The 15,435-nt window shown below is 38.6% G+C and overlaps 1 protein-coding gene across 5 annotated transcripts in view; it reads right to left on the reverse strand.

Moving 5' to 3' along the window:
- The window catches only part of phf21ab (PHD finger protein 21Ab), a 30,670-nt gene extending 19,693 nt beyond the window's left edge, over positions 1-10,977 (reverse strand). The window contains exons 1-6 of one of the 5 annotated variants that reach the window (XM_047389283.1): positions 10,742-10,977; positions 3,238-3,277; positions 1,524-1,575; positions 1,341-1,430; positions 504-536; positions 342-407 (exon numbers count right to left, since the gene is read on the reverse strand). In XM_047389283.1, the coding sequence (XP_047245239.1) occupies positions 342-407; positions 504-536; positions 1,341-1,430; positions 1,524-1,565 (231 nt within the window). In that variant the 5' untranslated portion in view covers positions 1,566-1,575; positions 3,238-3,277; positions 10,742-10,977. The remainder of the gene's footprint in view (positions 1-341; positions 408-503; positions 537-1,340; positions 1,431-1,523; positions 1,576-3,237; positions 3,278-10,741) is intronic. The other 4 variants (XM_047389252.1, XM_047389260.1, XM_047389267.1 and 1 more) reach the window with 4 other exon arrangements.
- Between the last annotated feature and the right edge of the window lie 4,458 nt (positions 10,978-15,435).

Genomic DNA, 15,435 nt, shown 5'->3' on the forward strand with positions numbered 1-15,435 from the left:
AATTTCATCTCTAGTGAGTGGAAACTATAGAAACAGAAATCCAATTGCAATTTTAACGTTCTTAAAAAAGGCTTTTAGAGTGAGAGTCAATGGCATAATAATCCTAAAGGGACGCAGATTGCTCTATTTACTTTGAAGGGAATCTGAAAGCCTTGGGGAAAAAAAATAAGAAAATCACTCAAAATACACAAGCCTGCAAACTTTTATGAAAGTTGCATTAATACAGCAACCATTTGGCAAAAATAAAATACAAAAAAAAACAAAAATAGAAAATGTCTAGGGAACCAGGAGGCTTAAAACAGCCTGATCTGTAGACACACCCAGAGATCTCTTAGACGCACCTGTTTCTCGCTGAGGGCTGTGATCTTTGCTTGGAGTTCGTGGAGCTGCTTCTTCAGATCTGCATTCTGAAATAAAAATAGTCCATTAGTCTGAGCAGAACTGGATCGGACCTCGGCTTAGATCCTGGATCCCAGAGTGTGACAGAGATCTGCTGGGTTTACCTGAGGGTCCTGCTTCATCTGAGCCACCAGTTTCTGCAGAAGAAGAAGATAAACAGGGTCAGAGACAGGTAAGTCACAGAGACACCTACTGGTAGCAGGTAGGAACTACAAGTGGGGCGGAAGCTCTTGTTGAGTCAGGGTGATGAACGAAACAGAAATCCTGGAGGAAGAGATTCCTTTTATTCTGCTTTAAATGAAACATAAACTGATCCAATCTGTGCTGTTGGTTTGGATGTGACAGATGGTGTATAACCCTGTGACAGCCTGGCGACCTGTCCAGGCTGCAACCCGCCTCTCACACAATGACCACTGGATAAACAGGTTTAGATGATGGTTGTAATGGAGTTTTGTTGCTGCTTAGACTTACAAAACGAAAGGAAAACTGGAGGATGGTGAGTGCACCGGCTTTGTGGAAGAACTTGTTGTGCATGCACAGACAGCAGATGGAGCTACCGTCTTGGCATCGTTAGCTTTACATGGATACAATTTCCAGTAAAAGAGCTGCACAGCAACCAGTTCTCAGCATTTAGGGTTCTCCTGACTGAATCAGGAGCTTCAAACTAAAGCAAAACATCCATTCATCCAACAGCTTCACACAGTCTGAACATCTGCTTCTTTATTTCTTCCAGTTTGACTGCTCTGATGGAGTTTCTGTTGAATTTCTTCTCTTTTAGCTCCACGCTGTAAAACTACAGTAGCTTTAAGTGAACATTTCAGGGTCAACAGAATGATCAAAGCTGCCAGTTCCCAGCAGTTCAGACTAAGGCAAACAGAAACCTCAGGAACACACTCCCCTGAATCCCAGAGAACTTCTGACAAAGTGACCCGGAGACCCACCTGATGGATCTGGATCTCCACCTTCAGAGCCTCCTGTAACGTCTGTAATTCCATCATGGATCCAGTCAGTCTGTCAGCCGATCGATCAGCCTGGAAACACACGTCAATCAGATTAGGACTTCCTGTGTGATGCTGACAGCTTCCTGTGTGACCAGTGCACAGAGAGGTAGAGAGGGCTTTTACCTTAACACCGTCTCCAGTAGGAAAACCATCCAACTGAAGCATTAAAGTGCCGCTGGAAACAAAAGGAAAACCGTTAACCTCTGTAATGTTCTAGCAGTTTGTTCTACTGAAAGTGCAGCAGTGGGATTTTAACAGCTTCCAGTGGACTTTATTCAACTGGTAACTGACTGTTGGATTTATTAGGAATAAACACAGCAACCCAACATCTGCTGTGGGTTCTCACGCCAGCAGAGCCTGAGGAAACAACTGCACTTGAACACACCACAAAGACCTCACCCAGCTGACATCAGCTGAAACTGTTTTACATCTGTTGATATTGATGCCTGAAAAACTCTTCTTCACTTTAGTTTAAAGCATCAAACTCATCATCCTGATCCAGACTTTCCTTCCTGGATCATCTGGATTAACAGTTCTCCGGACTTTCTGAAGATCTTTCATGGGAGGGTTTCGTTTGACTTTGGCTGCTTTTACACTTGGTTTCAGTTGGGTGAAGGACAAAATAATAAGCGTTAGATGTGAAAACTATAGAATCAGTATCCGGAAGGCTGTGTCCAAATTCAGGGGCTGCATCCTTCGAAGGACCGGTCTACGTAAGCCGGGTCCTTCGATGGCCGCAAAAACGGTGAAGGTGGGAAGTGATCGGCTGTGAATTTGGACGGTCTAGCTTTCACCACCCTTACCTCAGCGCAACTTCTGTCGCCTAGCAACCGTGACAGTGTGAAGCACAGAGCTGTGGTAAAGATGGAGCTCGAAGGTTAACAACCACTGCATGGTTTTTATTTACCCCTTTATAATTGTTCCTGATGACTTATAAGCTTGTTTGCTTTAAGATGTTCTCGTTTTATTATCGTTCATTAATCAGCCATTTAAAATGTTCAAAATAATTTTTATGTTCATACAAATAAAAAGAATAACACTTTCAATAAAGTACATTGATGATGACAAGTACCATTTAATTTAATGGTAAAACTTTTAACAACCTAAACACTAACATATTAACATTTTATACAAAGTTTAAATCAATATATTTGTAGAGCATAATAATAATAATTATAAATAAACCAAACATTAACCATTAAATATCATCTGGCTGAATTATATCTGGGTTTAACTTCCACCCATTGGGGCAACCCCAGCAGGAGTTTGAACGGACCCATCCTTCAAATCTGGGGAAAAGGAGGATGCATTCGTCCGCTGCTTTAGGAGAAGCCTTCGAATTTGGACAGTCTTCGCTGTAACGTAATCAGCCTAAAATGTGGCCTCCGAAGGACGCAGCCCCTGAATTTGGACACAGCCAAAGTCCTTTTTTTAAGAAACAGGAAAACATTAAACATGACTTGAGAGATGTTTGTCTCTTAGCTGATCATCTACAGCTCTTTAGCACCTTGTTGTAGCTGAAATCCTGTTTCATGCCTGTCCAAATGTGTTATGCTTGGGATTTTCATGGTAACAAAGAGCCAAATGATCCAGTTTGAAACCGATTTCCTCAGTATCTGTTCAGCAGCAATACAACAGAGCTTCAGCACCTCAGTTTAGGAGTCATTTTTCTGCCAGAATGACGCAGAGGTCATAGTTCCTCTAAAAAAAATTCATACTGTTCATACTGAACAGTTCATTCTGAAACGAAGGGTGGATTAAGACTTCTGCACGGTATTCTAAATTAGACTCGATGCATTATTATAAAACAGTTTTACTGTTATTAAACAGGACTCACCACCTGGCAGTGGGACTGGACTCCACCCCTCTGTGCTGCCCTGCAAAACACAACAAACGACAGTCAGAAATCAGCCTGCAGCTTTATTCAGACCACAAAAATAAATCAACACTTTTCTGTTAGCGAACGTGAAGAAATGTCTCAAAAGGCCCTAAAAACTACAAAAAATCAAATAAAATACACAAAGCTCGACTCATTACCTATTTTCAACAGCGCCCCCTGCTGGTTGCTTCCTGGTTAAAGAAAAGTTTGATTTGCAGGAAATCCTCAGAGGGGCTGAAACTAGGCGATGGATGGAGAAATGTGGTGGATCAAGGATTTAATTATTTATTTTGGAAACATCTGACAGGTTTAGAGCTGAAATATCTGACAAGTCAAACTTTAACAAAACCAGAGAAAAAGCACCTAACCACTGAGACAAAAGGCTACAAACTTGAGCCAGGACTCAGAAAAACTCCGCTTAAAAGCAGAGTTGGTGAAGAAAACATCAGTAAAAATAAGAAGAGACAGAAAAAAACAAAATTAAAACCCCTCACAAATGTTCTTCAGTTCTGATTTTATTAACGGTTTGAACTTTGTGACACGAGGCTCCGAATGTTTCAAATTTAAACTGCAGGAAGATGAACGTGATCCGAGTCTTTATTTTCAGCCTTATGGGGCTGAAAATAACTTAATGTTTGCAGAGAAAGACTAAAGGAACACTGTGGTGATACTTCAGAACACTGCAGAAACCCAAAAGTACTTTAAAAACAGTCCAGAACATCCAGCTTATCAGTATCTGACAGTGATCACTTTGAACTACTCGGTGGTTAACACCGCTATAAGGTTGTAGGTTCGAATCTCTGCCAGAGCCCTTCTAAGTGGAGTTAAGACGTTCGGCCTGTGCATCACAGGGTTGGGTTCTCCGGTTTCCTCCAACAGTCCAAATACATGCATGTTAGCTTCAGTGGAGACCCTATGTTGTTCTGACAGACTGGCGACCCATCCGGGTCCAAAAGTCATAACAAAGAAGACCCATGTTCCTGCTAGAATGATGATTCTCTTGTAAAACATTTATGGTGAAGAAATAACGTTTTAAGATGATGCAGCAGGATGAACATGTAACTGGTTAATATTTCTACTGAGTGTTTCTCAGTCAGGCAGCTGCAGCCTTTGGAAGAAACTTTGTGTTTTACCATCTTGTCTAAAACACATCAATATATGGAGGTGTTTAATCTCCTCAGACTTTGTGATCTGAGGCTCATGTGAAGCTCTGAGCGATGGAGGCTAACATGTTGACCTCAGGACCTAATGATGCAGGTTAACAGGACATCAGAGGAACAGGAACGCAGTCTGGGAACGTTTACTATCCTTATACCAACTTTTTGCGATGAAGTTTGTGATGTATTGATCCCGAAGTTCTGGATTTAACGTGTCACCTCTTAGGCCTATCAGCGTTTTTATTGTGATTTGCAGTAAAAAATTAATCACCCATTTGGAAATAAATATAGATCTCAATCTGAACTCGTTTTCCATATTTAGAAGTAGAAAAAACTTGGAACATTAATAAAAAATGTTCTAGACTTTCCAGGACAGGACAGAGACCCTGCAGAACCTCATACCTTTAGGGTTTGGTTAGAAAACAACAGATGAATAAAGGAAACATTACAAACCGCGATTCTAAAACTGTGCATCAAGTGTGACTTTTATCACTAAACTGCACACAGGAACCACATTTAATTATATTATCAAATGTATTGATGCACTTGAGGAACAAACAGTGGAGAAAATAGCACAAATAAAGATCCCGATAAAACAAACATAAATAAAATGTATTATTGTCATGATAAATGATACAATAAGTGTTTATCTCAGGCTGCAGCTGTCATGTCAACCGCTACAAAGACAGCAGTACTCTGAGGGAAGTAGAAAGTACTTTCTAAAACAAGACTCCTCATATACGTTTAAAGACTTTCAAAACAATTAGTGCCTCCCAAGAATTAAAAACGAAATTATTGTAAATCAGAAGCAAATGTAACATATTTGATTTTTAGGCAAATATACCGACTAATTAATGAACTGCTTCGGAAGTTTAGTGAACTGAAAGTATTTTTTACTCCTAAAATGAAACGGTTTGAATTAAAAAGGTACTTTTCAAAAAGCGCTGTTTAGTCAGAGCCAATAATAAAGCAGGTAAAAACTAAACTTTAGTGGTTCTGGTTTTAGAACTTTGAAGTTCTTACAGAACCATCAAGCTAAGAATCGAGCTTTAAAAGCTTCAGCAACATTTTCATTCAACTAACTTTCTGCAGGACTTTTTTCTTGCTGAGATCGAACACAAATTTAAAGTAATGGAAAATTAGAAGTATTAAAACATGCTGGGATTTACATTATTTTTCAATGTGGGGGGGGGGGAGCTTGGTAGAAACTGACATTCTTTTACATTAATTATAAAAACAAATACATTTGCCTTTAAAGACTTAAGGTCAACGCACATTATGAACAACACACAAAAGCAACATCACCATTAAAACACACAATCAAGAGTTAAAACAAATGCTATAAAACTACTGGATTAAACGTGGTGAAATGCAGTGTTGGTAGCCAGGATCATGTGGGACAGGCAGGTCCAAACGGGTTGGTTTGGAGACTCTGAGACTTAAATGTCATCAGTGAAGTATCTGAAACTTTGTCCTGTCATTATACTACAAACCACAGTCTAAAACGTCTGAATCATGTTTCTGGAAAAGTTGCCTCTAAATAAAAAGTTCCTCCAGTTTTAACTCTGTGGGAATAAAAACCAGTACTTCAGTTTTCCCACTGCACATTCCTGTCGTAGTACTTCACTCTCTGCCATGAAACCTGTACTTTCACCATGCGGTGATATTGATGCAGTATAAGCAGCGTACGGGGCTCTGTTATAAAAATATTTGAATATTGCAAAGCAGGAGGGAAGTAAAAATACCTGAAAACTTTGTTACTTCCGTTTCTGAACATCACCAGCTGTTAAAAATACATCACCTGCCTAGAAGTATAGAGACATACAAGTACTACTAACTGTCTAGAAGGAACATAGCCTGACTATCTGCTTTCTAAGAATAATAAAGAAACATGTACAGACAGAGGTACTGTAAAGGAAGAGGAAATACTATAACTGAACTGTTGATAAGAACTGTAATAAAGGACCAACTGAATTTTCTCTCAGGGGTTTAAAAAGTTTTACATTTATTTCTTAATCAGAACAGTTGAAATAAAAGCAGCTGTAAAATGTATTTACTGCTAAATACTTTAGAGGGAGACACCTGGAGCTCTGTTAGAAACGGTGAAGGTGATTCACCTTCATGGACCTGATTCTGTCAGAAAACTGAAAACTTGTCAGGAACTACTAGAATACTACAACATACTGTGTATAACCTGTTTGTTTAAAGTACTGAATGAGTTTTTAGTACGTGAACAGGAGAAATCCTTTAAAGGGTTTAAATGTGTGTTCAGGGATAGATTTGAATAAAGTAGTCAGAAAGTGGTTTCAATGTGGTTCCTCAATAATCCTTTAACCAGTACAGCATCGCTCTGTCAAATGTACTACAAAAAAATAACGCTGATAAAATGAAACTGATGGCACAATATGGTTTAAAATGTTCAGTATGGTGAAGGACAAAGTACTACATCTGCTCTCTAGTTTTAAAGTATTCCAGAAATGGTTACACAGTTATTACCTGCTGTCTGCACCTTTACCTGCACAAGCAGAAACAGCAGCTACATGAGAAGTAAATGTGGAGGGGATTGCACCCTGGCTTGTACTGAGTACTTTATTAGTACCTGACTTTAGTTATCATTAAGTTTAACAAAGTACTTTCATTTAGTAATACTTTATTCCTCATTCTGAAACCTAGAGCTTCCAGATCTGAAAAATGTATTTATTTACTCTGAAGGGCAGTAAAGTAAAAGTACTAGTTGTTTTTAAAATGGGAAAATACTTGATAAATTCTGCTTTCTAACAACTAATTTGGACATACAGAGTAGTACTTTAAAGTGGACAGAAAGTACTTTGTTTCTTTAAAACGCTTTAAACTGTCAGATATATCCTAACATTTAATGTAAGATTTGTTTTAAGAATTTAAAAAATGTTTTAAATGAATATACCTAAAACTCCCCAGTAAAAAGTACTTTAAAATTAAAATACATATACAAATCAACTATAGTGCGTGATTAGGAATGACACCAGGTGGAAATAAATATTTCTGACTGTTCTGAAGTTTAATAAACTGTGTTTTAAAACAACTTAAAAGGTACTTTTATTTGTACTAAAAACTGTTAAAATACAACAAATCACTGGAGTTTGATGTTTGCTTTGTGTTGACAGAGAAGCCAGAATAAAGTCCAGTATTCCCACCGAAATGGAGAAGGAAATGAAAATACTTACTTTCCAAGTGGTTTATCATTGTGTTTTAAGATAGTAATAGTTGAATCCAAAGTAAAAGCTGAGTTTCAAGATGTGAATATATACAGTATTTACTTTGACATGCAGGAAAGTAAAATTACAGCTTTTTAAAAATACAATAATACTTGAGCACTTCTGCTATTCAAGTACAATTTATTAGAATGTAAACAGCAGTACTTTAAAAAAGACAAATTACCTTTGAAAACTTTTTGTAATACTTTTTATTAAGCAATTTTGAAGTTTTTTTTTTGGAAAGCGGGCGAGTATTCCCATTTTATCACACAGCTGAACTCTGTAGGACCCGATGAAAACTACTTTAATATTAACACTGCAAATAAAACAATCCTACCTTGATCCATAATTAAACCACGTTTGATGGAAAAGTTAAAATAACTCAAACAAGGTTTAATAAGTACTAAAAACTAATAAAATACAACAAGCCACTGAGGTTTGTAATATCTTCACACCAAATCTGCTTCAAACCTGCAGAGAAAATAGAATAAAGTCCAGTATCCCCAGTGAAATGTACTGGGAAGCAATAAAAGTATCCCATAATTTAAAAAAATACTTCAATTTCCATGTAGTTAATAAACATAGAGCTTCAAGATCTGAAAAACTCAGCTGCAGTAAAAGTAATATATGTTGGTTTTACATGAAGGAATCTTTAACAACTGAATAGTACACATTAGTACTCTGGAAACAAGTATTGGAAAAAAATGTTTTTCTCTAAAAAAAGGAAAGTATTTCCATTTAACACACAGCTGAATCTCCGATAGTGCCTGATAAAAAAATAATTTAAAATGAAAACTAAATTAAAATAATTGCGTAAGTCAGATTGATTTAATTATATTAAAGTCTTAAGTTTGATGGGAAACAAAACTAAGAGAAAGCTGTTTTTATCAGTACTACATTGAACTGGTAAAATACAACAAACTACTAGAGTCTGTAGTACAACGTGAATCTGCTTCATCCTTCCAGATAATCTGGAATAAAGTCCAATATTCCCCCTTAAATATACTGGGAAACATTAATAAAGTAGCGTAGGATACAAATCATTCAGTTTTCTGAAATAAATATATTTTAGAGCAGATATTTATTCTCATTCTAAACAGACAGTGATGGTTTATGTCTTCTGAAACTAAATCCTAACAGCATCTGGAATGTCAGCAGTTTCACATTACACACCAGCTTTCCCAGTGAGGAAGGATGGAGCAGCAGGGAATACAGAGAAAGCACCAGGCTGGGTGTCCCGGGCGGGATTTGGTTTAATTGGGCTGATTAATTCGGAATGGGTCGGAAAGTTGTCGGGATGTAAACTTCCATGAACCCACATGCCGCCGCAGCAGAGGCCCGAAAACACCAAGAAGTGAGGCTAAGATGGAGGGTTGATCCCGTGAGCAGCTCTACAAACTCCGCTTTTCTTTCGATTCTAGGAGACATGATTCCCTAAACCGCCGCTAACCGACCGCAGTTGGGCTCATCAAACCCTCCTAACTGCTGGCAGACTCCCGTTTTGGGGAAAGGGGAACGTTTCAGCAGGATCTTCGTTGTTTTGTCGCTTTTTGTCGGTGTGAAAGCTCCGACCGTTCACCGAGAACAAGTGGATGCGGCCTGAAGTTGGTGTCTGATTCACTGACTCCAGTAAAGGAGCATTCCGCTTTTAAAAAAAAAAAAAGACTGAACTACCTTTGACTCAAAATCAAAAACAATCACTTCAAACAAGGACTGAATTGTTCTACACCGATTACTGATACTTTAAAACATAGGTTCCGATTTAAAAACTTTTAGATTATTTTTTAAACTTGATGAAAATGAGCAGTTTTACTGTTTTTGGCATCTGGACCTTGTTTTATCAGGGCCAGTTCTAAAACGGTTAGACTGGTCAAACATGGACACAATTATTCTACAATGCCTACAGACCTTTAAAACACAGTCTAGGATCTGATAAACTTGTTCTATTTGTCAAAGTTCTGGAAAGAGTTACTTCGAAGCTTTCTCTGCCATTTAAATCAAATAAGATAAAGACCAGCAGAAAATCACATTTAGACATGTCAAACTTGGACTGCTTTGTTCAACAATAAATCCAGATTTCTTACAACAGAGTTTAGAATTTTTAAGCTTTAAAAACTATTTAAATTGCCATTTATTTTTCTGTTTTGGCAGAGATTGTGATTTGTAAAACCTTTCATGTTTTACAAAGAACATTTAATCAGTGTATATTATTTGCTGTAGTTTTAAATTGTTTAACTAATGCATTCTTCAGGCAGGACGCCCAGTCATTTGGACAAGATTAAATTAAAGAAGAACAACTCACAGTGTTTGTATAGATAGAATAAAACTTTCGCACAGTGACATTTTTATTTTAAGAAAATCCTCATTTCAGTTAAACTTCTCGAACTATTAAGGTTTGCAGGCACAACCCCAAACAAGATTGTCTGTATGCCCAAAAGAGCACTGGAATGGTCCCCTTTTGTGTCAAAACAAATACATGAAGTTTCACAAACCATACTATTGGTTTTATAACACCTGTAATCAGTGTAGAATAATTCAGTCCATGTTTTACTAGTCTCTGTATTTTACATTTTGACCAGGAGCTGTTTGAGCTTAGTTCAGTCCCCCTAAAACAGCGGAATGGTCCTTTACTGAAAAGCTGTCAATCAGAGGCTAACTTCTGCACCGTTACGTTAGCCGCTAACGCTAACTATCATGCTAGCTGCCCGGGCTAACGGCGCCAGCAGGCGGATAACTTCACGCAAAGAGACGCGAGGAACCTATGTACGAGACTCGGAGGAAAAACAGAGGGAGAAGATGAGCAGCAGCCCTGAAGGACGCCATCTTTCCAGAACAAACCCCGGCGGAAAGCCGCCGTCTGTTGGTGGCTCTAAGTTCTGTCGGCCCCTTGTCCTCCAGAACTCCAGAACCTCGGTCCGCAGCTAAACACACACAACCAGCCGGAACACACACCCTGCGGCCGCTTACACACCTGCCCGCACACCTGCCCAGAGCCTCGGAGTGAGCCTGCAGCATCCTGAACTTCCACACAGGACTGAATTAAAGTTATGAAATTAAAAAAAGCCCACTTACTCAGCAGCAGTCCTCCCCCAGATTAATTAAATATTTTCCTCCCAGCAGCCGATCTACGGTGGAACCACAGTTTAGCGGGAGTCCGGCCGCCTCCTGCCCGCAGAACTGCACTTTGTTCGGATGTTAGAGTAAAAAAGATGAATAAAAACAGAGAAACTGAAGCTACAAAACAAGAAGAACTCTTCTTCAATCTCATTCAGCTCAGCCTCAGCACAACACAGATCACTGCGCCGCCGAGCTGGAGGAAGGAGGCACAAAAACTACACCCCGGCCCACAAAAACCTCATCAATCCACCACGAAGCGTTTGATACCGACTTAGTTTGGGACCAAAGTTCGTTAAAACGGACCGATCATTAAACCGAGCCGGGTAGAAAGGCTGTTCGGGGAGCGGACTACTTTTTGTGTCGGTGCGGCGAATTTATTTCACTTTGCCTAAGGAACGGTGGTGCTGCGACTCCCATTGCCTAGGGAAAAAACCCGGATGTAAACTCAGCGAAACTCTACGGAGAGAAAGTCTGTCTCGCACACAAAAAAAAACACACACACACACACACACACACACACACACACCGTGGATGGAGTTGTGTTCTTGTGTTCTCCTCCTCACAGGCGGGCCGTCCGCTCCCAGGCTCCATGTTCGGCTGTTCGCCGCTGGAGCTGTTGATGCACTTTCTGGAAAAAAAAAAGGAGGAGGAGGAAAAGGAAGAACAGGACAGGTGGCAAGGCCTTTTCCTTCTGCTCCAGTGTTTTTAGCTGAATAACTTCATCATAAGGAAACACATAAGTCGGTTTTATCTCGATTAGAAACAAAAAGAACGGCAAAACAGTTTTACATTCGTTTGGGTTTTTATTTGATTGTCGGGTGGAATACTGAACCAGCAACCTTTGAACAATATATTAAACAACTGAAAGCAATGTGTTTACAGAAAACCACACTGTTATGAGCAATATAAAGCAACTGGAAACAATGGGGAAAAAAAAGGTTTAAGCTTTTCTGTAAAATGTAGTTAAAAATAGAATAAATTAGGACACCCCTACTTTTAATGAGTTCAGTTCAGTTTACACAGCCCAAATGTGTTTCAAGGCACTTTCCAAAATAAACGTCTAATTTATACACATAACTGTGGTGATATTCAATTAAATTAGAATATTACTAAAAAGTTAATTTACATCTGTAACTTTATTCACAAAGTTAAACACATTATATCAGTTAATTACACACAAACTGACGTTTTCAAGGCTTTATTTCTGTTATTTATGATTCCTTTGCTACCAGCTAATGAAAACACGACATTCAAGATTAGAATATTACATCAGACCAATTAAAAACATTTAATCCAGAAATATGGGATTAATAAAAAGTGTTTTTAATACCTGCTTAAAGGTTGGTATTTTTCAAATGGGACTTTTAATCAGACAAACAAGCCTCATCAGAACGCTTATTCAATGAATATGACTGTATTTAGTCAGTTCAATTCAAACATACAGACAGATTCAAAGTCAATTATATTCATTCCAATAAGATTCTACGTATTAAACAATTTAATCAAGTTAGTTTATTATTCAAATTTATAAAAAAGTTTACTATCAAATGAAACCCAGCCAGTTGCATTAATTCACTGGGTTTGCACCAATCACTCCTCCTGAATGAGCATGTAGCAACAGTGGAAAGTAAAACTTCCCTGTAACAGTGTGAACAGACAGGTGCAATGACTTACAGGGGGTTTGAGAGGACAGAGCAGACTCAAAAAACACAGACACACTGATCCAGGAGTACTTCCTGTGTTAAATAAAAAGAGTTGCTGCTGCTGTAGTTCCTTTAGTGGCTTCACCTAGGAGAGAAACACAGCAGAAAAGATCAGTTTGAGCTAGTTTTCAAGTATATAGGATTAAAGAGATCACATATACAGTAAAACTCAGCTATGTCTATGAGAGAGACAGGTGTTTATCTATAGGAAGAGAAAATGAAGTTATTGGTGCACTAGATTAACCAATGCCCCCACCAGGAAGGTTTCATGTAGCTTCTATGAGAAGAAAAAACAGAGATAACGTTAATAGCAGAAATGACAACAGATAATGCAAAATTGGAGAGCAGTAGGAGAAAGTCGAGTGAGAAAAAGTGGCCATTGTGTCTTACGGCATCTTAGGCATTTAGCAGCACCTATAGTGGCTTAACTCACACACAGTCCTATTATATCTGTTTTACATGACTAGAACATCGTTACTGGACATTTTGAAGGAAATTTGGCCATTTAAACATCAAAGATTTAGTGTGGTGCGCTCCTGACATTTGGAGTGAAAATGAAGTATGTAATTAAGTAAATGAGCACATTTTATTTATGTATCACCTTTACAGAAAATTAATCTCAAAGTCTATTTACAAAGTTATCCATCCATTGTCCATACACATTTATCCAGGATCACCGAGCTGGTGCCTACTTCCAGTGGTCATCGAGCAATGGTCGCTTTGGTAGAAGCTCATCCTGTAATGGGTGGGTTGCCAGTTAGAACCCCAGCACCTGCCTTCTCAGTTATTGTGTCCTTGGGCAAGACACTTCCCCTGCCTTGCCTGCTGATGGTGGTTCCGATTGTATGGCAGTCTCACTTCTGTCAGTCTGCCCCAGGGCAGCTGTGGCTACGATGTAGCTTACCACTGTCAGTGTGTGAATGTGTGGATGAATGAATGTAGTGTAAAGCACTTTGGGGTCTCCGGGGACATAAAAAGCACGGTACAAGTGCATTACCATTTATTATTATTATGCATTTGATTAGTAATAAATAATAACTTAACTAATAATAATACAATAAAAGAAAAAGATTAAATAAAAAATAAGTAAATCATAAATTTGTCAAAAACCTTTAAATTAATTGTTAAATAAGAAAATTGTATTGAACAATAACTTTGTAAATAAATATACAATACAAATGCAGACATAGAATAATTAAAACATCGCAAAATAATACATAGTAATAAATTATAGATAATACATAGTCAATAGTAATGAATTGATATTTAGACAAAAAATTGTTAATCCAGCAAAGCTTTTAAAAATGTCGGTTTCATACTGCCTGCAATGAAATAATTGTGAGGGGAGGTTCATAAACCCATGAAATACATTTATTGGTATGTTCCTTTTACATTTCTTCTAACTTAAAAGAAGACAAAAGGAGATATGATTGATTCTCTAAGCCATCACATTTCCAGTCCAAAGCTTTCATTGAGATATTATAGTTCAGATGCATCGTTTCAGATCTGCAGCCTCATTCAGCGCAGATTGACATTAAACTGACGCCCTGAGAACAGCTGCTGCTCTTTGTCTGAGCATTTTCACTCCTGAAGAGACGTGTTATTTACGTAATTACCCACATCAACCACTAGAGGGAGTAATAATACCAATGAAGACATCACTTTCTAATTTACACTGACCTTCCCCGGCGGGTCACCGTGCAATCCAGGTCTGCAGTCATGGATAAATGTTTCTGCAGAGAGACAAATGCTGAGTTTTACAAACTTTGCTGCTTTAGTTTCTGTCCTGACAGTTTCCATTATTTTCAGGCTGATCAGGTGCAGATCTACTCATCACTCAAAGCTGTGTTAGCTTCAAAGTTTTACTTTACAACCAAAACCAATTTTCTGTGTACAATACGCCAGACTGATCAGCTGAATTTGTGTCAAACTGTGAGAAAAATCCATCTGAAATCACTCTATCAGTCTAATCTGCAGACTAATTACTACCAGATATGCTGAAGATATTTTTTTTCTCATGTTAGGCACAGTTGCCTCCAAAGAAAAACTGAAAACATCACCACTTTGCATCAAAAGGATCTCACATGCTGGAAACTGCTGCAGAGAATATTGCTGCTGAACGAACAGTTTTCTGGATCATCAAGAGCTTCAATCTTAGTGGTTCACCTGCAGTGCAGGAGGCTTCAGGACATCTAGGAGTGTCTATATAGGCATGACTCCACCAGTGCAGAGCTTGCTACAGCAGGATGGACTGACTTCTCCACGCACAGTAAGGAGAAGAGTTTTGGATAAGAAGGGTGGCAAAGAAGAAATTTCTGTCCAAGAGACTGAAATTGTGCAGGAAGTACTGCACTAGCAGAAGACTTTGTGCAAATGTATTTTCTCAGATTAATCATCCCTCTGGTTGTGTGAAAAGCTGAGAGCTACCATGACTCCTGTGTGGTGCCAACAGTAAAGCATTCTGGCCCGATCCAGGTTTGGGATTGATTCTCATCCAAAGGAGTTGGCTTCCTTCCAGTTCTGCACAAGAAAACAGCCATGCATAAAGAGTGGGATCAAAAAATCTGCTAGGAGCAGCTTCTTCCAGCAGTCTTGGAACAGTTTGACGATGATCAGTGGATTTTCCACCATAATGGAGACAAAGCTGAAGTGGCTCAAGGATTAGAACGTTTAAATGTTGGACCTGCGGTCAGGAAACTCCCCAGGTCTGAAACCTACTCACAACCTGTGGTTGGTTCTCAAACACAGGTGGAGAAACAGAAGACCACAAACTGGGATCAACTCCAAACACTAAGAAGACAAAAATGTGGGAATAAGCAATTAAAACGTGACGGAGAAATGTCACAAGGCCTTATCTTAATGTTAAAGTATATTGTCACTGCCATATGCATATGTAACATCACAACAATGCTATGAAACATTGGTTTCTGTCTTTCTCTTAACCTA

This window comes from Girardinichthys multiradiatus, chromosome 2 (assembly GCF_021462225.1).
Source record: "Girardinichthys multiradiatus isolate DD_20200921_A chromosome 2, DD_fGirMul_XY1, whole genome shotgun sequence".
Classification (NCBI taxonomy): Eukaryota; Metazoa; Chordata; class Actinopteri; order Cyprinodontiformes; family Goodeidae; genus Girardinichthys; species Girardinichthys multiradiatus.